Raw genomic sequence first — 26184 nt, forward strand, 5'->3', positions numbered from 1 at the left:
TTGATCTGCAGGAGGGTAGGAAGGCTACACAGAGGGACTCCGATAGATTGAATCAAGGGGTCAGTGTCAGTGGCATGAGCTTCAGTAAGGGCAAATGGCAGGTACTGCACTTGGGCCACAACAATTCCAAGCAGTGCTACAGGCCTGGGGAAGCGTGGCTGGAAAACTGTTTGGCAGAAAGGGACCTTGGGGTTGTGATAGACAAACAATTCAATATGAGCAAGCAGTGTGCCTGGGTGGCAAGGAAAGCCAGTGCATCCTGGCTTGTATTGGAAATGCTGTGTCCAGCAGGAATAGGGAGATGATTGTCCCCTTGTACTCTGCTCTGGTGAGGCCACACCTTGAGTATTGTGTTCAGTTTTGGGCACCTCATTACAAGAAGGATGTGGAGGTGCTGGCACAAGTGCAGAGGAGGGTAACGAAGCTGGTGAAGGGCCTGGAGAATAAGTCTTATGGAGAGTGACTGAAGGAGCTGGGGCTGTTTAGTCTGAAGAAGAGAAGGCTGAGGGAGACCTCGTTGCTGTCTACAACTACTTGAAAGGATGTTGTGGAGAGGGCTCTTCTCACAAGTAGTGACAGAACAAGAGATGTGACTAGGTAGGTTTAGGCTGGACATTACAAAACATTTTTTCACAAAAAGAGTGGTCAGGCATTGGAATGTGCTGCCTAGGGAGGTGGTTCAGTCACCAACCCTTGATGTGTATAAAAGTCGTTTGGATGTGGTGCTTGAGGATATGGTTTAAGGGTGAACTTTATAGAGTAGGGATTAGACTTGATGATCTTCAGGGTCTTTTCCAACCTGAATGTTTCTGTGATTCTGTGGAATTCTGTAAATGCATTTAATTTTTATGAAATTTCTAAGTGCTTCTTATCTTTCCTTGGATGAATCTCTATATTGGAGCAACCACCGATGTCATCCAAGTTAAAAACCTTGGACTAAAATATCATCATTCCACTAAAGAAATGTTTCAAAGCCCATTTTTGTCATAAAAATCAAAAGCTTGCTTTTTGGAATTTTAGTATGTTTATATACGTCATGTCCATATACAGCAGGTAGGTATACCTTGTTCCACCCCTGAGTAGTGGGTGGAACAACAACAATCCCCAAAGCTCTGTCCTCCATCTCAACTTAGTGTTATTACAGAAACCTGTCCTATTGTGGTACTAAATTGGCACATGAGGGTTCATAATCTCGTATCAGAATTTGGAGTTCATATGTGAAAGAAAAGCTCTGAGATTGAAAACAAGATATGAAAAGAATAGACAGAAACAGAATAATAAAAATAAACCAATGTAAGAAACTGATTTTTCAAAATGCTATGAGAAAGACCAGACCAAAACAAAACCCCAAACCCCCAAAACCTGTTCCTACAGGTTTTTAAAAACAGTATTCATAATGTTCCTTCCTACTGGATACTTTTTCTTACAAAATTTCTAAGTCATACATGTGAGCCTGCAACTAGTATTCCACGACTGATGTTTTAGACTTTTCCATTTGACTTTAAGTCACTTTGAGCAATTTTATTGAAGTCAAAATACACCAAGATGGGAAAATCATTCTGCACATGTCATAAAATTTACTGGTTTGATTCCAATACAGTAAATGCAGTTCTTAATTATTTTACAGATGGAAAACACAACATAAAAACAGACAAACACACAAACAAACCCCAAACACAGTTAATTGTCAGGTGACGTCAGTAAGAATATTTTTTTACTTCTTTAGGTATTTTGGTATTGTAGAGTACTATTATTATGGCAATATTAAGGGACAGACAACTGAGTCTAAGCACAACAAACCATGTGAGGCCATAAACTTAACTTCAAGGGTTCTGAATTCATGTTGCTTCTCAATGCTGTGACAGCATCGGTGTGTTGAATTTCTTTGAAACAAATGAAATTAAAAAATCCCTGTTAAAAAAAATGTCATCTTCTAAACAGAAAATGAATCAAACTACAGAGTTTCAAAATCAGGTCAAAAGTTATTTCAATATTTAGTCACATTACAATAACTCTAAAAATGACCAATATTTAAAACTTAAAATCTAAGAGCATTTTTCCATTTAGTGTTTGACTACTTACAAATCATAGTGTATTTACTAAAGGCTTATGCATATGTAAGCAGACGTTAGCTAAAATTTGTGACACTGAATTATTTGATATTTGAAACAATGTCTCAAAGGCAGAAATGAGATCCCCGGTTTTGTATTCCTTTCTTCTATAAATGCTAACTTTCAATGTCTTCCTGCAAGTTTAGAATTTAAGTAAACAATTAGAAGTGTGTCAACTCCTAGTCAATACAAATTATATTTGATGTCCGGTTTCTCAAGAATTTTACACCTAGAGTAAATTCTAGAATATACCATTCTGAGGCAATAGTTTGGGCTGTGTTCACCAAGTGTTGTTTTGTCTTTTTTTTAATACTTGGTCTGTGCAGTGAACTGAAGGTAAAGTTATTTCAGCTATTATTATTATTATTATATCTTGTATTATCAGAAGACAAAATATTCTGGAATAAACAATGCAGGTGATGGGATTAATGTCCTTTTTTTTTTTTAATTTTTTTTTAATAAGGAAGCTTTCTTGACTTCCACATTTGATTACAGGAGCACCAGACTTTTCTTCAGGCTGACTTTTTGTGTTGGTCAACCTGGGGCAGAGTCCAAGTGTATCACAAACCTTCTCAACTTGACAAATCAAAGTTCGGTGACTGTTTTCTGTATCAGGCCAACAGTTGTCCTTTTTTTTTATTAGTGAAAGTTGCCATACTGTTATTTTCTGAACTCTCTTGGAAAAAATACAGTACTTCATCCAAATAAAATTTTCTTCATGGTTTCAAATCACTTACAGCAGTCACACATGCTAAGACAGACCTTTACCTCTTTCATGGCATCCTACAGTCAGTATTTGCCCGGCCACTGTCTAATGCTTCCTTACAGCTCCTCCATTAACTGTCTTTGTCAAAGAAACATTCTTCAAGACAACAATTCACCTGCTCAGTTAAAAAGGAGAGAATGCATTCCTGGGTGAGGGCTTTAAAACGGAACGTAATAAATTTATTTTGGTTTAGTCCCCAAACCAGACAACTACAAAAAAGGATAGTGAAGGTTAAATGCCACATGTTTGTACGTTCATATTTGTCCGAGTCTGGGTAGATCAAGTGGACAGTTTAGAGAGCTTAAAACGACGGTTTAAATGCAAGCAGTTAGATTACTGACCCAGCCAAGCCTTACTGTCTTTCCCTCGTCGCAGGTTAGTTATGCTTTGCGGAAGACTTGTCAAGTGATGACAAAACAGACAGTAAAGACCGCCACCTAGTGCATCCTGAAATAAACCACAGTTTCCTCATACAGCCAAAGAACGTACCGGCAATCCAATGAGGGGACAAAATAAGCAATGCACAGGACAGAACTTTCTCTTCTGCAGGCACTAATGCACTGAAATAGAATTCCTCTCTTCTAGTTGTCTTGAGTTCAGCGCTCCAGGCATCTCTGTCACTTTCCCATTAAAAAGATTTTGGTTCCCCAAACACAGACCTTTTTAACCAAATGACTTATGCCTTGTCTCTACATCTACTTCAAAAATTGAAAACCTTTACTTTCCTATGGTTCAGTGGATATTAGCATCAACAAATCAAATTCACAGCAGTCACAAAAGTGCCTAAGTGAGGTATCTAATTACGAGATATAGTCGCATCTTTTTTAGGGTAAGCTTAAATATATCAATTATTTATTTACAGTAAGGGGAAATAATAATAATAATAATAATTTAAAAAGTCTTCATTATCTGTTCTTGTTTGAATATTCATCCTCACTGACATTATCCTGGGATTGCCTCTCATGCACGTAAAACTCTGAAAGATCAGTGAAGCAGCACAGGTGCTGCAGACAATTTGGGAATTTTTACCTAGAAAACAAGCCAGACAACTTATCATACTGAAGGGAACACAACTTCACTGCCACAGAGAGGATACAGGGTGGCTTCATTATACATTGTTTATTTTTCATCTCTTTCATACTTCAGTACAGACAAGAATCTTGAACATCCCTCCAGTATTAGTGCAAATCAGCATTGCAATTTCTGTAAAGCTGACAGCGAATACACGTACAAAGAAAAATCCAATGTCACCAAATAATGCACAGTTATTTAGCGTTTACTCTTAGGTGCTAATGCACCTTTGACTGCTCTGCAGCTGAACTGCGTGCCCAGAAGTTGAGTCTCTGAGACTCAAGGTTCGCGCTGTAGCGTTCCAGCATTACTGCCTTGGAGAGCCCGTGGACACATTTTAACCAACACGGCTTAGCTTCTCTATTTCATCCTGATAAGTTTTGGAGGGAAAAAGAAGCTACTGGCAGAAAGGAATGCTGTCTGGGTACGTAAGCCTTTAAATGAAAGTGATCAGTATTAAACACAATAAGGCAGGGGTCCTCAAACTACGGCCCGCGGGCCGGGTACGGCCCCCCAGGGCCCTCAATGCGGCCCGCCGGTATTTACAGCCCCCCCCCCCCCCCCCAACTCCGGCAGAGGTTGGGGGGAAAGCAAGCAGCCAATTCCTGACCCTTAAGCCGCGCTGCGGCCTCCGCAGCCCCAAGCAGCCGCCGGGCCTGGGCTGGAACCAGCACCTCGTCCTCGACCTGCGCCCACCACGGGGAGCCTCTCAGCTACAAACCGAGCCGTCGCCGCCCTGTCCTCCTCCTGCTATTTCTCACTGGCACTCGACGAAAGCAATGACGTTCGTGATTCTGCACAACTTCTGGTTTCCATTCGTGGGACAAATGATTCTTTCGAAGTCACAGAGGAGCTTGCTACACCGAAAAACATCAAAGGAACAGCTGCAGGAGAGGATGCCTATGAGAAAAGTTTGCCAAACTATGAATGATTTGGAGCTGGACTGGGGTGAACTATTCAGTGTGACAGCTGATGGTGCTCCTAGCATGGCGGGGTCCACGAAAAGAGTGGTTGCACACATTAACAAAGTGTGATGGTTTGGGGGTTACCCCGCCCCTCCCACACTTTTGAATTTGCCCCAGCTAACTCAGACGGACCCTGGGAATATAGATGAAGCAATTTATTTACAGCTAGCAGAATTTACAAGCAGCTATTTACAATATATACAGTTATATACAAATATATACAGAAATATACAAAAGGATAAACAATACAAAAGCACAACTCCCCTCCCAGAAACCTGAGTCCCCAGGAGGGGCTCTCAAACCACCCCAACACCTCCCCCGGCCCCTCTCAACCTTACCCCAGTTCTCAGGAAGAAGAGAGGTGCAGCCAAGAGGTTAGGGAGCACGGTTAGAAAGCAGTGATGTTAGAAAGATGTGTCTCGGTCTAAGGTAAAAGCAAGAGAGAGAGACAAAATGGAGAAAGTTTACTTCTTCTTTCCAGAGCTCTCAGCGAGACTGTGAGAGAAGTTGACATCAATTGTTTTTCATTTCACTGCCCATTATCTAGTTCTTTTACCAAAACATTCTAGCTTGCTTCAAACTAGCACACAAAGAGATGGACAAACGCAACCATTCACACCCAATAGCCATACACTGCAACATCCACCAACAAGCACTGTGTTGTCAATCACTGCAGCCGGACTCCTTCAAGAAAACTGTGGCTTCTTGTGTTATCTTCATTAGAGCTCATGCACTAAACCACAGACAGTTTCAGGAATTTCTGTCTGAACTAAATGTTGCCTATGAAGATATGCTGCACCACACAGAAGTCCGTTGGCTGAGTTGAGGGAGAGTTCTGAAACGATTTTATGACTTACTTCCACAGGTTTATGATTTTATGCTTTCTAAGAACAAAAAAGTAGCAGAGCTCAAAGATGCAGAATGGAAATGGCACCTTGCGTTTCTGACAGATGTATCAGAGCTACTCAACAATTTCAGTGTCAAATTTCAAGGAAAGGGGAAGCCCATCTGTGATAGGTATTCACACACAAAAGCATTTCAAGTCAAATTAGACCTGTTCATTAATCAAGTAAAGGAGGAAAACTTCTGCCATCTCCCCACAACTCAAAACTTGTCTGCAGAAAAAACAGCAGTTGCATTCCCAAACAAAACACGTATGGATGTACTAAAAATGTTACAAAAGGAGTTTCAAATTAGATTTAAAGAGCTTTGTGTCCATAAGCAGAATATACAGCTTTTCCAGAACCAATTTCCTGTTGACATTGAAACTGTTGATCCGATTTACCAAGGGGAATTGGCTGAATTACCGACTTGTGACTCGCTGAAAGATGCATTCAAATCAAGCAGCCTTACTAAATTCTATGCATCTCTCCCCTGAGAGACATATCATAATCTCAGGAACCATGCACTCAAAATTGCAGCCATGTTTGCCAGCATCTATGTCTGTGAGCAGACTTTTCCTTGAATGAAACATCTGAAATCTCCAATCAGATCCAGATTAACTGATGAACACTTGCATCACTTGCTACGACTAGCAGTGACAAATATGGAACCTAACATTGACCACCTCATTAGCCAAAAGCAGGCCCACAGTTCACACTGAAATATTACTTGGTTTTGTTGATTACAAGTGTTCTTCATTTTAAATATTGCATTATTTTTCCTGCTTTTTTTTGTGCACTGCTACAAATAAAATATGTGCAGTGTGCACAGGAATTCGTTAATTTTTTTTCCAAACTACAGTCCAGCCCCCAACAGTGTCTGAGGGACAGTGAAACAGCCCCTTGTCTAAAAAGTTTGAGGACCCCTGAAATAAGGTCTCCTCCACGTTTAGTACAGTATGTCAAGAAAAAGAAACAACTGAATTCTCAACTCAGAAGTTGTATTTCTGATATTATATAGTCTGGCCTTTGTAACAGGTGCAGGGATATTCTGGGAATTTCGACATTAAGCAAATAATTTCTGAGTCAGAGCACTCAAAATACTTTTTATCTGGGTATAACTACATTAATGGAAGGAGTCTACCTACTCATTATATACCTGGGTAAACTAAATCCCTATTTGTGCCATTACTGCCTTTACTGTATAACCTTCCCAGTTTAAATATGCCTAATTTCATGTCACTGAAGTTCCAAAATTGAATTTTCTGAACACTAAGAGATGTAACTTACATATTGCTATCAAGATTATGAAAATGTGATGACAACAAAGATGCAAAATTGACAAAAGATGCACATATGTATTAAAAAAGTTGTGTTTCCTTTATTGTCTGCAGAGCATATATTATGTGATGTAACACATATTCTGATGTTCATTGCCATCGGATGCATTGTAAGCAGTATTTAAGTGTAATTTTAGAAGATAGCTTTTTCTGCCTCAAATGTGACCTTACTTTAAATAGCTGTTCCACTGTCATGTTAAAAAACCCGTGTTGCTTAAAATTCTGAGAAGATTTCTTAGTATTATTGCTACACAACATGTACGTAACCTGCATTCAAAACAAAACAAAGGAAAAAAAAAAAGAGAAAAAAGAGATAGAGTCTGCACCAATTTGGGTGAAATACCATGCTGTGCAGAGCTCTAGGATTCCCAGTACATAAAAGATATCGACATATTTCTGGTGGAAGCCCATGAGATTGTCAGGGGCTCTAGGATATGACATATGAGGAATGACAGAAGGAGCTGGGCTTGGTCAAACTTAGAAGGACGGGGTTCAGGATGATCCTATTTCAGTTCACAATTACCTAGAGGGAGGATACAGAAAAGATGGAGCTTCCTTAGAATCACACAGCAACAGGACAAGGCAAACATACTGGCAATACATAAAATTCACATTTTAGTAAGTAAAAATAATTTCAGTGTAAGTAGTACAACTCTGAAACAGAGCCTCAGAAGTGTCATGGAAAAGAAAGTTCTAAATTAATTAAACAGGAGTGGCTTCCAACCTCTGCTAAAAGGAATGAAAGAGAGAAGACACACTATCATAATCTACATCAGAAATGCCATTTTTTGGTCAAAAGCTCGTGCTGCCTACATATTGTATAAGCTACTTAAAACCAAGGAAATTTACAGGTTGTAGACTTTTTTTTCTTAGTGGCTGTGGTCACATGCCTTTCTTTAAAAAAAAACCACAACAAACCCAAACACCTAGCCAACAGTAACCTAAAGGCAGAGCCCAAAGCATGAAAGGCAAGGAGAATAGTGCAGAAAAACTTACTTAAACCACAGTAAGAAAAAAAAAAATCTTCATGCCAGCTAGAACATGGGCTGGAAAATCCACGAGGGCTTGGAAATGAATCCACTAAAGTAAAGGTGACCAGATCAGTTTATAAGCACTGTGCCAGATCACGTTAATAAAGCTAAAAATTTGATCTATTGACCCTGCATATCTACATAACTATTCTGAAGAAGGCCAGTATCCCTACTTCCATCTAGCAAAATAGAGGTGCTAAGATACTGGCTTTGAAAAATGGAAAAATGATCATAGAATCACAGAAATGTCTTGGTTGGAGAAGATCATTAAGTCCAACCATCAACCTAACATCACCGTGGCCATTAAACTATGTGCCAAAGTGCCATTGTCAAAACATTAGCGCCTCTGGGGACTCCACCACCCTCCTGGGCAGTCCATTCCAATGTCTCACCACTGTTTTGGTAAAGAATTTTTTCCTAATATCCAACACAAACGTCCTCTGGTGCAACCTGAGGCCATTGCCTCTCATTCTATTACTTGATACTAGGGAAAAGAGACCAACACCAACCTCACTACAACCTCTTTTTAGGTAGTTGTAGAGAGTAATAAGGTCTCCCCTCAGCCTCCTCTTTGCCAGACTAAACAAACCCTAGTTCTCTCAGCCTCTCCTTGTAAGACTTGTTCTCCAGACCCTTCACAACCTTCACTGTCCTTCTCTGTGCATGCTCCAACACCTCACTGTTCTTGTAGTGAGAGGCCCAAAAGTGAACACAGCATTTGAGATGCCACCTCAGCAGTGCCAAGTACATGGGCACTATCACTTTTCGAATCTTGCTGGCAACACAATCCCTGACACATGCCAGGATGCTTGGGCAACTTCCCATGGCCACAGATAATGAGGATCATGTGGCTCAGTCCATCATTTGGGTGCGCAGAGATAGTAGCATTAAGACGGGTATGGTTTGGCAATAGTGTAACATAAGCCAGGTGCTTGGTGACCGCACAGAAGCTTGTAATTTGAAAGCAAAGCTGAGGTGAGACGATGACTCCATATTTTCATGAATCACTGTAGTACTTTCCTTTCAACAAGTACTCCGCACGAATCTTAGTGATCACAGTTAAAACCAATCCCAAAGTCATCTATCTTTTGTGCTCTATAATTGAGTCGACAAGCAGACAAGAATCTGAATGACAGGCTTCATTCGACTGTTTGCCCCGCAGGCACGAAGCAAACATTTTCTTCATTCCCGCGAAGGCTTCAGGAGCAATGCAAAAGACTCCCTTTGTTTTTATTCGTATTCAGTGAAACTAAATTCCTTTCCTTAGGCAGTTGAGGGGGAGCCTCATTAAACATAGTGGTGCTGGGAGCTGGACATAGTGGTTCTAGGGAGAGATATCGAGGATTTTTTTCCCTGAAGATACAGGATACAGATCGCTACTGCCATTTAATGTATAGCTACCGTGCCCACATGGCAACACAGCACAGAAGTTTCTGAGCACGGCAAAGTTACATCCTTGAATGTACTGCTTTTAAAAACCCCGAATCCTTAATTTTCACGTTCCATTAGTATTGAAAAACACTTTATTGTGAGAAACAAGATTTCTTTCACTGTCACATGCATGCTTGCACACTTAAAAACGGCTGGTTCAGTTATCTTTTGGTCATTTGCACTACTTGATGGAACACGAGCAGAGCAGCGGCTGCTGCACAGTTAAAAGCAGCCGCGCACGCCACCAGCCCCCCACCGACTCCGGCTCCGGCTCCGGCTCCGGCTCCGGCCGCGGCCGGCACGCGCGGCCCCAGCCCTGCGTCACCACCCGCTGGCCGGGGCCGGGCGTTCCCGCGTGACCCCGGCGCGAGCCCCCGTCCCTCCCGCGGCCAGCTCACCTCGCAGCGGCGGGAGCGCGCGCTCCGCGGCCGCCTTCCGCCCGGAAGCGCCGGCGCTGCCGCCACGCCTGGCACGTGACGCGGGAGCCTCTGTCACGTGTCCTCCCCCCGGCCGCCGGGGCGGCCGCTTGCGCCCGGGCGTGCGAGGGCTGCGCGCAGGCGCCAGCTGTCATTTGCACCAGGAACGAGACGTCCCGCAGGCGAGGGGAGGAAGAGCCCCGGGGCCACCGGGGAGGTTGAAGCGGAGGAGGGGAGGGGGACAGAGCGGAGCAGGCTAGACTAGACTAGTGCTGCCGCCGCCGTAATCCCTTCTTCTTCGCCTTCATCTGGCAGCGGCTCCTGGACAGGTGCGAGGTGAGCTCCGAGCCGGGCTGGTTGACGGCGGGTTTGCGGAGACGTGTGGGGCGGCCTGCCTGCTGGGAGAGAGGGTGCGAGGTGTGCGTAGGCCACTGGCGACCAAGAGGATAGGGCAGAGACGGTGGGGGTATGAGGTGGTAACGGCGATGAGGCAAGGTATTGCGGGGACGGGCTCAGGGAAACGGGGTCGTGCCGGGTTAGAACGCGGCGCCCTTGCGTGTCCAGTCGGCGAGGCAGTGGCTCGCCGGACTGACTTAGCCCAAGCAGGCCAGAGGGGTCGGATGCGAGGGGCGGAGTGGCCGCCTTGCGCACTCCACTGGGATTCTTGAGCGGTTGAGATCCCACCTCGTCCAGGAGGGAACTGGTCCAGAAGCTCCGTGTTGCGAATAAGTGGATAGCGGCTGAGACTGGGCTGAGGAAAAGATGCCGGCAGGTGTCGGAAAAACAAGTCTCGTGTTCCTACTTGCGGGTGGCGATTGCGGGTCAGAGCAGTGGATGGGAGTTCTCGGAGAGATCAAGCGGTTTTCCCGTGTGTGAAATACAGCCGTACTTCTCAAGCCCTTAACTTGTGGGCTTTGACAGAATTCTATGGACTTAGCAAACAGCCTTGTTTTCTTACTGAGTATAGCTGCGTTGGTGCAGCTCGTTAGTTTCTACTTGTCGTTCAAGCGTTCTGGAAGTTAACAGTTGTGTTCAAGCGATAGAAAAAGACTTTACAGCTCTCTTCTGAGTGAAATACTCATCGAAACTTCAGTTCCACATGTATTTCTGTGCTCCGCGCTTTCAAAGCCATGTTCAGAATCGTGACTTTATGCCATCTTAATAGTATGCTCTCTTCTGTAGTTGTTTTTGACCGGCAAATGAGAAGTGATTTTTTTTTTTTTTTCTGCTAGGTTAACTACGTTAGGAAAAAAACAGTAAGTGCCTGTCTGTTTTTTAAAGGTCTGTACTGGCTTAGAGCATAAACAGCATTTATTTTTTGTATTGTGACTTATTGCCGGGCCAGTAGGTATTTGGCCTATGGTTAATTTAGGGCAAGCTGTAAGAGAAGGGGAATCACATGATGTCTTTGAATTACAGAATCTTTTAAGAGAGGGAAGGTGTTAGACCTTAATCACAGGTGCAGAAACATAGCTTCGGGTGTGTCAAAGGCAGTATTAAAGGGGAAAAGTAAATCTTTCTGTTTCTCAGGTCATAGAAGACTCATTTACAAAGTGTGGTTTTTTTTTTTTTGGTCCTGTCTTTGTTCTGCATCTATTAAAGGACTTACAGTGTGAAAATCCCTTGTGGAAACAGACAAACACCCTTGATCACTGCATTCCATTTCTGGACCTTTACCAGTTCCAGTAAATTATTTCTAGTCGGGAGAAACGGGTACCAAAGCTGTAAACTTTTTTTCCAAATTTAGGTAAAAAAACTCGTGGAAGTCTGAAAGCAGTTTGGCCCAGATCTCAAGTTTTAAAAAGTTAATTTACAAGCACCCGGAAGATCAGGAAAACACCCACTGGCAATGCAGTCTTATAACATTGCTGGAGATAACGTAGCAGGTGGTGGATATGAACTGCCTTCTGATTAAGCAATGTTTAACAGTTATCCCAAGTCTGTAATTTCTGCCAATATGCATTTCTCAAAAAACCTGCCAACTATGTGGCATGTTATTAACTGCACTGACACATCTCTGCTCTAAAGAGACTCCCCTTATATCCTGGATTTCACAACCCCTTAGCATCACTACACACATTCTTCTCAGGGATGTGCTATAGTAACAGTGGCAATATTTTTAATGTTTGCTTTACCAAATTACATAGGGACTTGGATGGTACCTACTTGCAGATTATGCTAAAAACTTTTTTAAAAAGTGATGTAAGAAAATGCAGAAGTGACTCTACCTGTGTCTGTGATAAAAATAAGTTACTGGATGAGCTTACAGAGTTTTTACTTGTGTTATAAATAAAACTACTGTTTACACTGTTGTAGGTTAGTACGTACCTGACTTTCTGCTGCTGGCTTACATTTCAGCTCTAGCAGAGTGGATTTTTACAAACTTTCAACATTTTTTTCTTGCCTCCTCTGCTCCCCCCAAAGCAGACTACAAGTAGAGGATTAGTGGGGAAAAAAAAAATTAGTTTTCCTCCAGTTTTGTGAATAAAGTGGTTCTATTAAATGGTTCAGAAAAAAATGTTGGATAGTACTTTATAATATGAATGGTTTATGTCTGCTTTTCTTTAGACAGGTTTATGTTCTTATTGATAGCTGAAAATTTTCTCGGGATAAATTATTTAATTGTTTGTTCCATTCTTAGTGTAGGTGAGAATATGCAAGAAAATGGAAAAATATGTGCTTTAACTAAGTTATCTGTGAGAAGTGGTGACTTTCAGAGATTTTTTTTTCTATCGTTCTATTTTTCTCATTTTGAGTTTGCAACTTAATGCAATGTAATTTGTTTAATTTTGGTTGTTGAGTAAGTGTTGTATTGATATTTTATATATTGAACACACAGTAATTAATAATGTTCCAGAATATGAATGCACTTTATGTTGCAGGTACAAAAAACATGGCCTATACTTGTTTAGTGCTTTTTCCACATTAGCTAATAATTTTGTTTATAGTGGAACAGATCTACCAGGCTGTGCATTTTGGACCTTGTAGTGACAGCTATGTTGAACAAGAAAGAAGAATATAGTCACTGTTTGGCAGATGAGAGGTGACTTCTATGAAGCATCTTTGGAAGAAGAGTTGGGCCAATTCTTGTGTAGTTCAAGGCCAGAAATTTTGGTTCTCTGTTGGTGAGGGGTGAAACTTAGAAGTACTTGTTAATTTATTTTATATTAGAAGCAAAAAGAGGATAACCTTCAGAGGATACCTGCCAGCTAATCAGCTAATATTAAGGTGGAGAGAGAATACTGTGTTCTGAAAGTTGTTTTCATGTTGTAAAGACTGCAGATCTTGGTGCAAATGCAAATTACTTCACTTTTTTTTTTGTATGTCTCTCTTGGAGGAGGTTCAGGGGTGACCTCATTGCTGTCTACAACTACCTGAAGGGAGGTTGTAGCTAGTTGGGAGTCAGTCTTTTCTCCCAGAAACCAGAAACAGAATGAGGGGACAGAGTCTCAAGTTGTGCCAGGGAAGGTACAGGCAGGATATTAGGAGGAAGTTCTTCACAGAGAGAGTGATTTTTCCATTGGGATGGGCTGCCCAGGGAGGTGGTGGAGTCGCTGTCCCTGGAGGTGTTCAAGAAAAGACTGGATGAGGCCCTTAGTGCCATGGTCTAGTTGACTGGCTAGGGCTGGATGCTAGGCTGGACTGGATGATCTTGGAGGTCTCTTCCAACCTGGTTGATTATATGATTCACTCAGTTTTACTGTTTTCTAGTTATGTGAAACTTGCTTGTACTTTCATTAAATGCAACTGCTGTTTTGGATTTCTTTATTGTCAGTTAAAGTAAACTTGGAAGATGTTTTCCACATTTAGGGGATAATCTGTGTTTATGTGAGGTTGTGGTGGATTCTGTATGGAACAATGAAGTTTAACAGAATTCTTGAACCATTAAATTATGCTTAGTGTCCTGAAGGCTTTAAAAATATGCTAAGGCACTCTTCCTCTCTTCATCCTTCCCCCTATGTTTTTTAAACTTTTGCTTTGGCACCCCTGAGAAGTTGTAGTCTTTCATCACCTTTTTATTCTGGTAGTTAATGTACCTGTCAAAGTATCAAGTTTTTAATCTTTGTACTAGCTATGAAGTGTAAATACTACAGAATTTGTTTGAAAAGCAGTTGTCCTGTTATAACTGGTGAAATGTTTGCATCTTGGATTATGTAAGTAGTAGTAGCATTTATTACATTTCATCTTGCTTTGAGTGTATGAGCTTTTCTAGTGCTGTACTTTGACATCTTGAATTAGGTTCATTAGGTTTCTTGGGCCATATACTGACACAGATGTGAATGATTAAAATTTATTGACCTCACACGCTTCAGTAGTACAAATGTAATATCAATATACTTCTGACTCATGACTTGGTCTTTTGACAAGGCCTGACAAGAGGTCTAAGGTTTTTAGAAGTATGATCAGATTCTTTGTCTTAGCTATTGACTCTTTAGTTGGCAACTTTGGACAAGTTATGTGCTTTAATTTTATCTAAATTTTGTGTGATTTAATCAGATTTATTCCAAGGGTCGCTACTTGTTCACCAAGAAATTCAAGCATTATGGGCAGGCTTTGTATTTTATTAGATCAAGCTTTAGCTTCAGCTTGTTTAAAGGTTTCCTGTGATTGGCTAAAAAATTGTCTTTCAGTGTTAGGCAAAGTATTCATGTGTGCTAATTTGACTGGACCAAGTGTACTCTTGTTGTGACATTACCCTCTGCTTTTCTAGACATTGGCAAACTTGTCAGTGGCTTGAAAGACAGTACTGTCTTTCAAGATGGCCAGAAGATGGCTGATTACTGTCGGTAGTAGGGCTTTAAAAGAACTGTGAAAATATCCTTGTATTATATTACTTACCTTTCTGTTTCACAGTGTACAGTCTACATGGACATACTGCTCTTGTTTCTGTAGTGTTGTATTAACTAATGCCTTGCATGTTTTTGTCATATAGTAGAGAATCAAAACTCTGGGAGTTTTGTTTTTGTACTTACACAGCTCTGGGATATCACAGAAGTACTTCCATAGTAGTGTGATTGCAACATACATTTTACATTAGAATGGCATCTTAGTACTTATGTTCTTGTTGGAAGAGAACTTCCAAAGGCCTATTCACTCTTGTACTGGGCTGTATTTTATGTTTAGTTGTGTTTGTGATTTAGTTGGATATAACTGGCATTTTTTTATGAGAGAGAAAGTGAAAGTAGGAGTTGATAGAAGAAAGTTTGTTGGCCTCTTGAATTCAACAGTCCTTGAGAGAATTACATACTATGTCAGAATTTAATAGAATTGAATCGGAAGGCAAGTTGTATAGCACAGATTTGTTTTTTTTCATGGTAAAGGTAAATTGTGTAAATCAATACTAGTGATTACTGTTTTACATTGTCATTTGTAATGATGTCTGCAATAATAAAATTATTAAAAGAATTTAACAAGTCTCATCTGATCATAATTGTAAAGGTGTTAAATTACTAAAAATTCATAAAACAAATAATGCTATGTAATAAGGAGCATATAGACTTCTGGCATAGCATGTATTACATAGCCTTTATGACCTTTCTGCCGCCTAAACTACAGGCGTAGCAGAACAGTACTCGGGAAGTGTTCTTACAAATGTCATGCTTATCAAAAAGTTGTTTCACCTGGTGGGTTAATGAGATGTCGTCTTTTACTGAGGAAGAGATGTAACACAGGAGCATGGATAAGACTATTTATTTCTACCAAAACTAGGAAAGCTGGTTTATTTGGTCACTGGACAGGGACAAGGTCTGAAAGATTCAAGAAAACGTAATTTGTGAAAGACATAATTTGTATTTTTCATACTCTAACAAAGACAGGTGAAAAGTCTACCTTTCCAGTGCTACACACATTTTCATACTTAGTTTTTAATTCTGCTTATGATGTAGATCCAGTTTCATCACAGTGCATCTCAGTTATATGCCTGAGCCTTGACTTCATTCCAGAGATGTAGACAAAAATAACCTTGTTAGTATCTTTGCCTTGGTATGCTTTGCAAATAGGACTTCATCAGTCTGTCAGCCAGGGAAACATGCTGGCATATGTGTCTGTTGAAGCTAGCATGAGTTAAGAACAATTTGTTGGTTTCATTAACAATCCTTAAATTAGCAGTTTATTTATTTTTATTGTGGCTAAATGCTAGGGTATATGAAGTTTCTTTCATACATTGGTATATTTAAAGCAACTCAGGTGTTTAAACTGGTATGTTTCAGTGAGATGTCTTGCTTGTGAGGATTTTTTATCATTAATGCAGTAGTTTGTTGTGCCTACATTGGCCAAAATCATACTGAAGTTTTTCTTGTAGCTGAATCACTTGGATGTGACATTTTTCTTGTCTCTTGACCATTTTCCATTTAAAAAAAAAACCAGGAATAAGTTATTTTTCAGACTTTGTAAACCTCCACATTAGACAAATTTAATTAAAAAATGTATGGAAGGCAGACCCTGCAGTTAGCAGGAGCACATACAAGCACTGTGCTCGCCTGCTTTGCACACAGTGGCAAACTAGGATAAAATGGTTGATACTAGATTTCCCTTTGAAACTGATTTTGTATATGAATGGCATCATTTAATAGGGTTATGAAGAAACTGATTAAGCTAATTGGTAAATTAATTTATAGGCTTTTGGAAGTGGGCTTCATCTCTGATATAGTAGATACTGATGTGTGCAGTGCCAGACATCACCTACACATGAGTTTTCAGAATTAACATTCATAACAGTAACTTTGGCTTTGTGTGTATGGCTGTGCAGATACAGTGCTTAACTTTACAGCAGTAGGTAGTAGCTTGGAGTCAGAACCATGAAGGTTGGAAGGGATCTCTGAAGATCCAATCTCCCTGCATAAAATAGACTTAACTGCAAAAAATTGCCCAGGCAGGGTTAAACTGTGTTTTAAATATCTCTGGGGATAGATGCTCCGTAACCTCTCAGAGCAATCTGTTCCAATACTCAGTTGCCCTTGTAATAAACCGTTTACTATGTTTAAGCAGAATTTAATGTATTTCTGTGTGTGCCTGTTGGCACTTGTATTGTTTCTGGGCATCACTAGCTCCATCATCTTTATATGCACACAAGGATAAGATCACAGAATCACAGATTTTCTGAAGTTTGAAGTGACCTCTAGAGTACATGTGTCTGTAGTCCACTGGCTAAGGAGTGTCAGCTGGAACAGCATGTCCATCTGGGTTTTATGTTTCTCCAAGGATGGAGACTTTGCAACTTCTCTGAACTACCTCTTCCAGTGTTTGACCACCCTCACAGTAAGAAAGTGTCTCCTGATCTTCAAATAAAGTTTTCTGTGCTCCAGTTTATTCCTGTTGCCATTTGTCTTGCCACTGGGCAAACTGGGGAAAAAAAATCTCTCCTCACTGTATTCTATTAGGTTTTTATAAGCATAGATGGGACCCTTCTGTAGGCTGAACAATCCCATCTCTCTCAGCCTGTCCTCATGAGAGAGATGCTCCAATCCCGTGATCATCTTAGTGATCTTTTGCTGGTGGTTTTTCCAGTAGCTTCACCCCCACCAGGTACCCCATATACCTGAAGTTTTTCTCTGCCAGGTGCCGCACTTGCCCAGTCCTGTTCAATATCTTTATTGATGACCTGGACGAGGGGATTGAGTCCAGCATCAGTAAGTTTGCAGTTGGCACCAAGCTGGGAGCAGGTGTTGATCTGTTGGAAGGTAGGAGAGCCCTGCAGAGGGACCTGGACAGGCTGGATGGGTGGGCAGAGGCCAACGGGATGAGGTTTAAAAAGGCCAAGTGCAGAGTTCTGCACTTTGGCCACAACAACCCCAAGCAGTGCTACTGGCTGGGGACAAGAGTGGCTGGAAAGCAGCCAGGAAGAAAGGGATCTGGGGGTACTGGTAGATAGTAGGCTGAAGATGAGGCAGCAGTGTGCCCAGGTGGCTAAGAGAGCCAATGGCATCCTGGCCTGTATCAGGAACAGTGTGGCCAGTAGGACAAGGGAGGTTATTCTTCCCCTGTACTCAGCACTGGTCAGGCCACACCTTGAGTCCTCTGTCTAGTTCTGGGCCCCTCAATTCAAGAGAGATGTTGAGGTGCTGGAAGGTGTCCAGAGAAGGGCAACGAAGCAGGTGAGAGGCCTGGACCACAAACCCTATGAGGAGAGGCTGAGGGAGCTGAGGTTGTTTAGACTGGAGAAGAGGAGGCTCAGGAGTGATCTTATTATTGTCTACAACTACCTGAAAGGACATTGTAGCCAGGTGGGGGTTGGTCTCTTCTCCCAGGCAACCAGCAATAGAACAAGGGGACATAGTCTCAAGTTGTGCCAGGGTAGGTCTAGGCTGGATGTTAGGAGGAAGTTCTTCACAGAGAGAGTGATCGGCATTGGAATGGGCTGCCCAGGGAGGTGGTGGAGGCACTGTCCCTGGAGGTCTTCAAGAAAAGCCTGGATGAGGCATTTAGTGCCATGGTCTAGTTGACTGGCTAGGGCTGGGTGCTAGGTTGGACTGGATGATCTTGGAGGTCTCTTCCAACCTGGTTGATTCTATGATTCTATTATCACAGAATCACAGAATGTTAAGGGCTGGAAGGGACCTCGAAAGATCATCCAGTCCCACTCCCCTGCCAGAGCAGGATCACCTACGCCAGATCACACAGGAATGCACCCAGGCTGGTTTTGAATATCTCCAGAGAGGGAGACTTCACAGCCTCCCTGGGCAGCCTGTTCAACTGTTTCAGCACCTTCACAGTGCAAAAATTTCCTCTTATGTTTACACATAACTTGTTATGCCTCAACGTCCATCCGTTTGCCCCTTGTCCTGTCACTGGGCTTCACTGAGAAGAGCCTGGCTCCATCATCCTGACACTCATCCTTTACATATTGATAAAGATGAATCAGGTCTTCCCTCATCCTCTCCTCATAAGGAAGATGTTTGTCCTGGGTTAGGGTGTATCCCTCCCCCAGTCGAATAAAATCACTACAACATGGATTTTTGGAAAGTTGGGAAAAACAAAACTGTATTTCTTACAGTTTAAATATAACAGTATAAGAAGAATAAACTTCTACAGAAATATAATAACCTTAAGGATGATGGGGAAGGGGCCATGCAGTGGTGAAGCAGCAGCAGCCAAAACAGTGGCAGGGGAAGATAGCAGTGGCTGCTGCAGAAGCAGCAAGAGGAGGGTACAATCTGTGCTTCCAGGCACAAAGTTCTTGATGCTCCAGTGAAATGATAGTAACTTCCTTTGTTGCCATTATATGGCATATCCCTAGATTGTTCACCTCTCCACTCAGAGCTTACACTTCTAAGTTTCTCTGTTCTGATTTTTTTTTTGAAGTCTGAGCTAGAAATCTTGCTCAAACAGCCACAGTCCAACTCTTTAATATAATTCCCATTGGAGCATTAAGTCACTCCATCTAACAACATCAGTGTCATGGATGCTAGTCATCCAGGCTTCAGGCATTTCTCCAATTCCTGGCCATCCATCTCCTCATTTCCATCTGTCTCAGGTGTTGGCTAGCTCAGAGGTTTTCAAGAGACAGTCAGATGTTTCAGATGTTTTCTTCAGTGAATGGGATAGAGCAGAACTCTTAAGCACTCACAGGGTTCATGCTCACGTACAGGGGGTTCTTCGTGGGTTTTATGGGCACCACAATGACCTGCAATAGAACTCATAACAACTTATATCTACATCATCTGCTAATGTCAAGTTCCTTTGTGTAATTCATTTTATTTCACCATTCGTTTGCACAACCCAGTATGCATAATCTCTGTAAATTAGCTCTCTTATGGCCATCTCTTACAAACAGAGCCCCCTGATCAGCCATATTCCAGCATGAAGGTTTCCAGGGCAAACCATCCCTGTTGCAGTACCGTAGTACCACAGCTGTCAATCTGTGTGACCAAAAGTTTGCCCCTGAGATGTTCTAAGTGCTTATCTATGCCATTATCTCTCAAAAACTCCCAACTGCCTCACTGTCTGAGTGTTTACAGTATCCATACCGCCATCCCAACACCTGTTTAACCATCTCACCAGCAGTTCTCACTCTTTCTAGGTGTAATCTTGCCTAATATGCCTGGTCTTCTTCCTTGGTAGTGGGGCTGTCTCTTCATCACTGTCATCTGTTTCCTGAGTATATTTTCTCTTTCCATTCCTTTTACCCACAGCGGTACTAGCCTTCACACCAGTAGATGTACTCTCTCTTGGATCCTCTTTCTTTTGCTTCATGAGTTGAGCAAACTTCTCAACAGCACCAAAAGGATCCCTGTCAGTTCCCTCCTTGGGATTATCCTGCTGTGGTTTATCCGTATCATCATCTGAGCTATCTCGACTCCCAATACTATCTGCCATTTCGCCCCCCTTGTTTTCATTGGAGCAAGGGAGATCTTGACTCTAACATTCGAATCTTCCTGCTCACTGCCATCTGTCTGGCGCTGTTCCTTACGTGGTGGTGGAATTGGGACTGAGGCAGAGAGAACCTTTCCCGCAGCAGCGGCCGGTTCGGCGGAAACAAGCGGGGCTAAAGCAGGAGCAGCGGAATTAGCAGGCTCGGTGGCATTAGCGAGCCTGCCCTCCGAGGACGTAGTCGCATCCTCCGGTACCGCTTCCGGTCCCCCGGGTACAGGCGGAAGAACCTAGAACCTAAGCCTCCGCTGCCCGTCTAATGGCGGCCGCTCCGGTGTCAGGTACTCTCCTACCGATCAAAACGTTCCAGCGGCATTCTCCGCAAACAGACTCTTGAACTTCATCCAGCCGAGGGACTTTGCCATATCTCACACCGTTTGCAGCCAAATCCGGCGCCGGCGCTGCGGACCTTTGTGACTGCGCCTCCGCAGGGGTTCCACCGCTTCTACCCTTACTTTCTTCCGTTGTGTTTGGCACTAACGGGAACCAGATAGTTTTCTGACTCCACGCTTCAGGATCGTGGGGTACAGGGCATGTCCAACTACTTTTTGAAAGGTTCCGAGGCAAGACATTTGCTGCTCTGCGAGCAGTCTGTCTGCCGGTACCGTGTCCTTCCCTACCCCACCCCCCCGTCGGTTGCAGACTGTGCCTTTAACCCGTTAACTTCCTGCTGCTGCCTCCACACAAGATAAAGACCTCACTCGTAGCTTGTTTATTACTGCATTTCTCTCTTCTCCAAACTGTAGTCAGACCTACAACAGCAGCCAGAAACATCAAATTCGAACGTGTTAGGCAAGCCACTGAATAACTCAGGTCTCCCAAATACCTCTTAATTAGTCTCTGACACAGGCATAGCATACGGCATACCCTTAGCTACATTCCTAAACCTTAATACATCCATAACAAAAATTCCAGCCTTTGTTAACGCACCTTTTACCCAGTTCAAAACCATCTTAGCAGAAAAGGAGCAAACATGATATTGCATTATAATAGTAAAGCAATGCTGAACTGATAAAGATCAAAAATCAAAGCAATAATATGGGCCAGAGTACACCAAACAAATTATTTTTTCCTGGACTTCCTTATCCTGATTATCAATCAAAAAACCAAGCCAAGATCGTGCCTCCATGTTCGGAAAAGCACCAAAATTAATATCCCCCGCTAGAGTCAACTCACTACAACATGGATTTTTGGAAAGTCAGGAAAAATGAAATCGTATTTCTTATAGATTAACATTATAAGGAGAATACTACAGAAGTATAACAACCTTAAGGAAGATGAGGAAGGGGTAAAGAAGTGGTGAAGCAGCAAAAGCAGCAGCAGCAGCCAAAACAGCAGTGGGAGAAAGATAGTGGGTGCAGCAGAAGCAGCAAGGGGTGGGTACAAGCTGTGCTTCCAGACATAAAGTTCCTGATGCTCCGGTGAAATGATAGTAACTTATCCATTGTTGCCATTATATGGCCTATCCCTAGATTGTTCACCTCTCCGCCCAGAGCTTCCACTTCTAAGTTTTCCTGTTCTAATACTTTTTTTTTCAAGTCTGAGCTAGAAATCTCACTCAAACGACCACAATGTTCCACTCCCTTCATCATTTTTGTAGCTCTGTGCTGGTCTCTCTCAAGCAGTTCCCTGTCTTTCTTGAACTGAGAAGCTCAGAAATGGACTCAGTATTCCAAATGAAGCCTCCCCAGGGCAGAGTAGAAGGGGAAGAGAACCTCTCTTCACTTACTAACTGTAACCCTTCTAATCCACCCCTGAATGGCATTGGCCTTCTTGGCCACAAGAGCACTTTGCTGGCTCATGGTCAACCTTCCATCCAATAGCACCCCCAGGTCTTTTTCCCTTTCACTGCTCTTCAATAGGTTGGTGCCCAACCTATCCTGATCCATGGGGTTGTTCTTCCCAGGTGCAAGACTCTCCACTTGCCCCTGTTCAATTTCATTAAATTTCTCCCTGCTAAATCTGGGCATCAGTCTGTTTCTAAAGCCTGTGGTGGTGCCTTCGTGTGTGAGCTTATCCTTCTGGTGTACCAGACAATCATCCCTCTGGTGTATCAGATAGTCCTCCCAGTTTTGTATTGTCTACAAGTATCACATTGAATTAAGCAGAAATAGTTTCTCTGATTTGACAACTATCAGTTGTTGCATTATCTCCTCCTTTCACCTTCCTTAAGGTTTGTGCTTTAGGAATACTTTCGAGAGTGCTCATCTTAATTAGGCAGGTAAGTGGATAGAATAGACTTCTGGAAACTTTCTGTTCACTGAAGGAAAGAATATTAGTGAAGTGAAAAAGAAATTCATAAGTGGGTATTGAAGTAACTTTCTTAACAACCCCTAATTAACTAAGAATGAATTAACTTGTATTCTCTCTGTCCTCCTCTCCTCCTCCGCTGCACAGACAATGCTGGAGAACACTGAGGAGTTTAGGGAAGAGTATTAACCTGTACCCTATGATGAAACAACCACTAGCTGCCAGATATCTTGTATACAGTCAGGGGAATGGATTGGAAGTAGCAAAATAATGAAGTACTATTACATTTTGCTTCTTTCCCCCAGAGAAGAAATAGCAGAGTTTTATCAGATATGAGAGGTGTGTGGTGGTATATGTGTATTTCACTGTTGTGTGTACTTCTTTAATAGATCAGTAAAATCTGATTTTGTACAGAGAAGTCAAATATCCTGTTCAGTTATTTCTGGGGCCACTTTTTACTGTCAGTGAAGCATTATAAATAGTAAACACAAGCTATTGTGCTTCTCAGTGAAGGAAAGTATGGGTTGTTCTTGGGTCATAAATTCGTTTTATTTCCGTAAGACTGGTCATAGTAGGAAGATTATATATGGAACTTTATTGGATAGGAATAAATGAAGAGTGCATTATAGATAACTCAGCTGTTTACTGATGAGGGAAGTTATCTCCACCTGCACATTGAGGTGTATTTGCCTTGTATGGACTTCATAATGTAAATGCAAATATATTTCCAAATTAAATTTGTACTGATTTTCAGAATGGGAGAGTTGCAGAGATGTAGTTAATTACAGTTCAAACAGGGAGTGTGTCCTGGTTTGAGTTAAAACAGAACTAATAGAACACACTGACAGAACACACTATGGGTGTAAGTTGCAGCACAAGAGGTTCCACCTCAACACAAGGGGTAACTTCTTTACTATAAGGGTGACAGAGCACTGGAATAGGCTTCCCAGAGAGGTTGTGAGTTCTCCTTTCCTGGAAATTTTCAAGGCCTGTCTGGATGCTAGATTGTGTGATCCTGCTCTGGCAGGGGGGTTGGACTCGATGATCTCCTTGAGTCCCTTCCAACCCTTAGTACCCTGTGATCCTGTGAACTTTGTTTAGTGATTCTGCTTTTCAGCTCTTCTAAGTAATTTTACTTCCTGAAGCTAACAGCATTATTTTGCAAACAGTGTCTGCTTCCAGAAGTGGTAATGCTTGACAGTTACATTTACTACCAAGGATTGGTATGCAGAAGGGTTCTTGTTTATAATTGTATCTGTGGAGACCCAGGTCACTGCTAAATCTTGTATTTCGCCTTGGGGATGCAGTCAGAGGCCACACCTGCGGAGAGGGGCAGGCAGAACAGGTGTCCTTAAAAGTGACCAACAAGATTGCCATTGGGATTGGGTTAGTTATGAGTTTTATATATATTTGTATATAATTAATTTTATTGTTATTTTCATTAAAGCTGTCTCAGTTTTCTAATCCATAAGTCTCTCTCCTTTATTCCCTTTCTACCCGCTTTGGAAGGGCTTAACAGAGAGCATCTGTCACTCATCTAGTAGTTGACCCAGACCTAACCCTTGACAGATGGAAAGTAGTGTGAGGGGAATAGGGTCTTACTGAAGCTGGAAGTGTGGAAAAAAATCTAGTTATTTGTTAGGAATGGAGAGTGATGTGGTGGGTGAGTTGGGAAGGAAAAATAAGAGGGAAAAATAAGGACACAAAGTAGGCTGAACATTGGAATACCAGCAAGATCCATTTTCCATGTGTGGGAGCCATTTTCCACATACTGCTTTCTTGTGTAGAGATTAATACCAAGCAAGAAGGGTCATGAAACTTAATTAGTGGCTAGTATCTTGACATACAAAAGCAGAATTTATGGTGTGGCAGTATGAAACATGATTGCATGTGTTTTGCAGATTGAGAAAATGAGGAATAAGATAATTTTGCTTTCCTATGCATATAATTTACCAAGAAGCTAGTAATGTTTGAGTTTATCCTGTAATTAACCTTTTTTTTTGGTAGGATGAAGCAAGAATTTTGTGAACACATGATAAATGGTGATGTGTAGTTTGAAATTGCAACATCTCCTGAAGCTAAATATCAGTCAGTTGCATGAGGATCAGCTCTTTCATGAGCACTGAATCTTGGTAGGAAACATAGACGTGACTTTGTTTTTGCCATCCTCGATGTAAAAATGGGAGTAACAAATGCTGATTGTCCTGATGTGCATGACTTGCATCCTTTGTTTCTGTTGAAGAGGTTTCAGAGAATGAGGAGTAATGTAGTCCTGTTGTTAAAACTGCTAACGTGAGAGTTAGGAAAGCCAGGTGCTCTTTTTCTGTAGTGAGAATACTGATAGATTGTACCTCTGTAATGTTAATTCCTAGAAGGAGAAATGCAGAAAGAAGAAGATGCCTCAACATGGGAAGATGGTATTATCGTGTTAAAGGTTAACTTGAGATGATGTTCCATAAAGCCAGAGGGATAGACTGGACTGTATGGATGTTACTCATGGTAGTGTTCATGCTGGGTGAAGGCTGAGTATTCCTAAGGGGGTCAGGAGTAAAAATAAACAATTACTTTTGTCTTTCAGATTAGCAGAAGAATTTTTTTTCCTGTTAGAAATGTGTTGAATCTTAGAATTTGCTTTATAGATCACTCTCTTCTATGTATGTTATTTTTCCTTGATTTTTTTCTTTTTCTTTTTTTAAGCTGGATTGAAATTGAACTACAATGGCTGCTGTCATCTCAGATAGTCCCCCAAACCCAAGCTGCAAAATCATGACTTTTAGGCCTTCGATGGATGAATTCAGGGAGTTCAACAAATACTTAGTCTACATGGAATCACAAGGTGCTCATAGGGCTGGAGTTGCAAAGGTAAACACCTACAACACAGAAGGGCAATTGTTCTTAATGTCTGTTTTCCTAGTATATGTATTATGCCAATTGTAAAATTGTCTTTTTAAGTATTTTGCATTTTTTTTCAAATGATTTTCAATGAAGAGATACATGTTGCTGCTCTAAAGATGAGCTAGTTGGTGTATCTGTTTCATGCAAACTAATGTATACTGTTTTCACTGTTTACAGTAACAAAAAAGGATGTCTTCTTAAGGCAGATTTAAACTAGTTTTGGCAAGTTAGAACCCAGTTTTCTAACTTTCTGGCTAGTATGTATGGAGTTTAGCATTATAACAAGAGTAGTTCACAGAAGGGGTATGTAATCTTCCTCCTCTTGTCAGAGTCCTGACTAAAGTATCTCGGGATGTTCCACAACATATACAAATCCAAGCACTCTTAAATCCAATTAAAAGCTCCTCTTGATATCACTTGGTCTCTTCTTACATTGTTTTGTTCCACTGTGATCGGAACTTCAAGCACGGACTAGGAATGGTCAGTCTCTTGGCCCTTCTTCAGGATACAGTCCCCAACAAGACATGCATTGTTTATAACAAATGGTCAGCTTTACACCACCTCCTTAGAAGACCACTGCAATGTATTCAACTTCAAAATTAAAGGTGTATTCAGACATTTTCACTTGGACAACAAAACTATTAAGTATTTATTTTGTA

The 26184-nt window shown here is 41.7% G+C and overlaps 1 protein-coding gene across 7 annotated transcripts in view; it reads left to right on the forward strand.

Moving 5' to 3' along the window:
* The first annotated feature begins 10046 nt into the window (after positions 1-10046).
* KDM4C (lysine demethylase 4C) overlaps positions 10047-26184 on the forward strand; it is a 330384-nt gene continuing 314246 nt past the window's right edge. For 2 of the 7 annotated variants that reach the window (XM_064176761.1, XM_064176760.1), the window contains exons 1-2: positions 10063-10348; positions 25328-25492. In XM_064176761.1, the coding sequence (XP_064032831.1) occupies positions 25349-25492 (144 nt within the window). In that variant the 5' untranslated portion in view covers positions 10063-10348; positions 25328-25348. Of the gene's footprint in view, positions 10349-25327; positions 25493-26184 lie in introns of all 7 variants that reach the window. The other 5 variants (XM_064176762.1, XM_064176757.1, XM_064176758.1 and 2 more) reach the window with 5 other exon arrangements.

Source organism: Pogoniulus pusillus, chromosome Z (assembly GCF_015220805.1).
Source record: "Pogoniulus pusillus isolate bPogPus1 chromosome Z, bPogPus1.pri, whole genome shotgun sequence".
NCBI lineage: Eukaryota > Metazoa > Chordata > Aves > Piciformes > Lybiidae > Pogoniulus > Pogoniulus pusillus.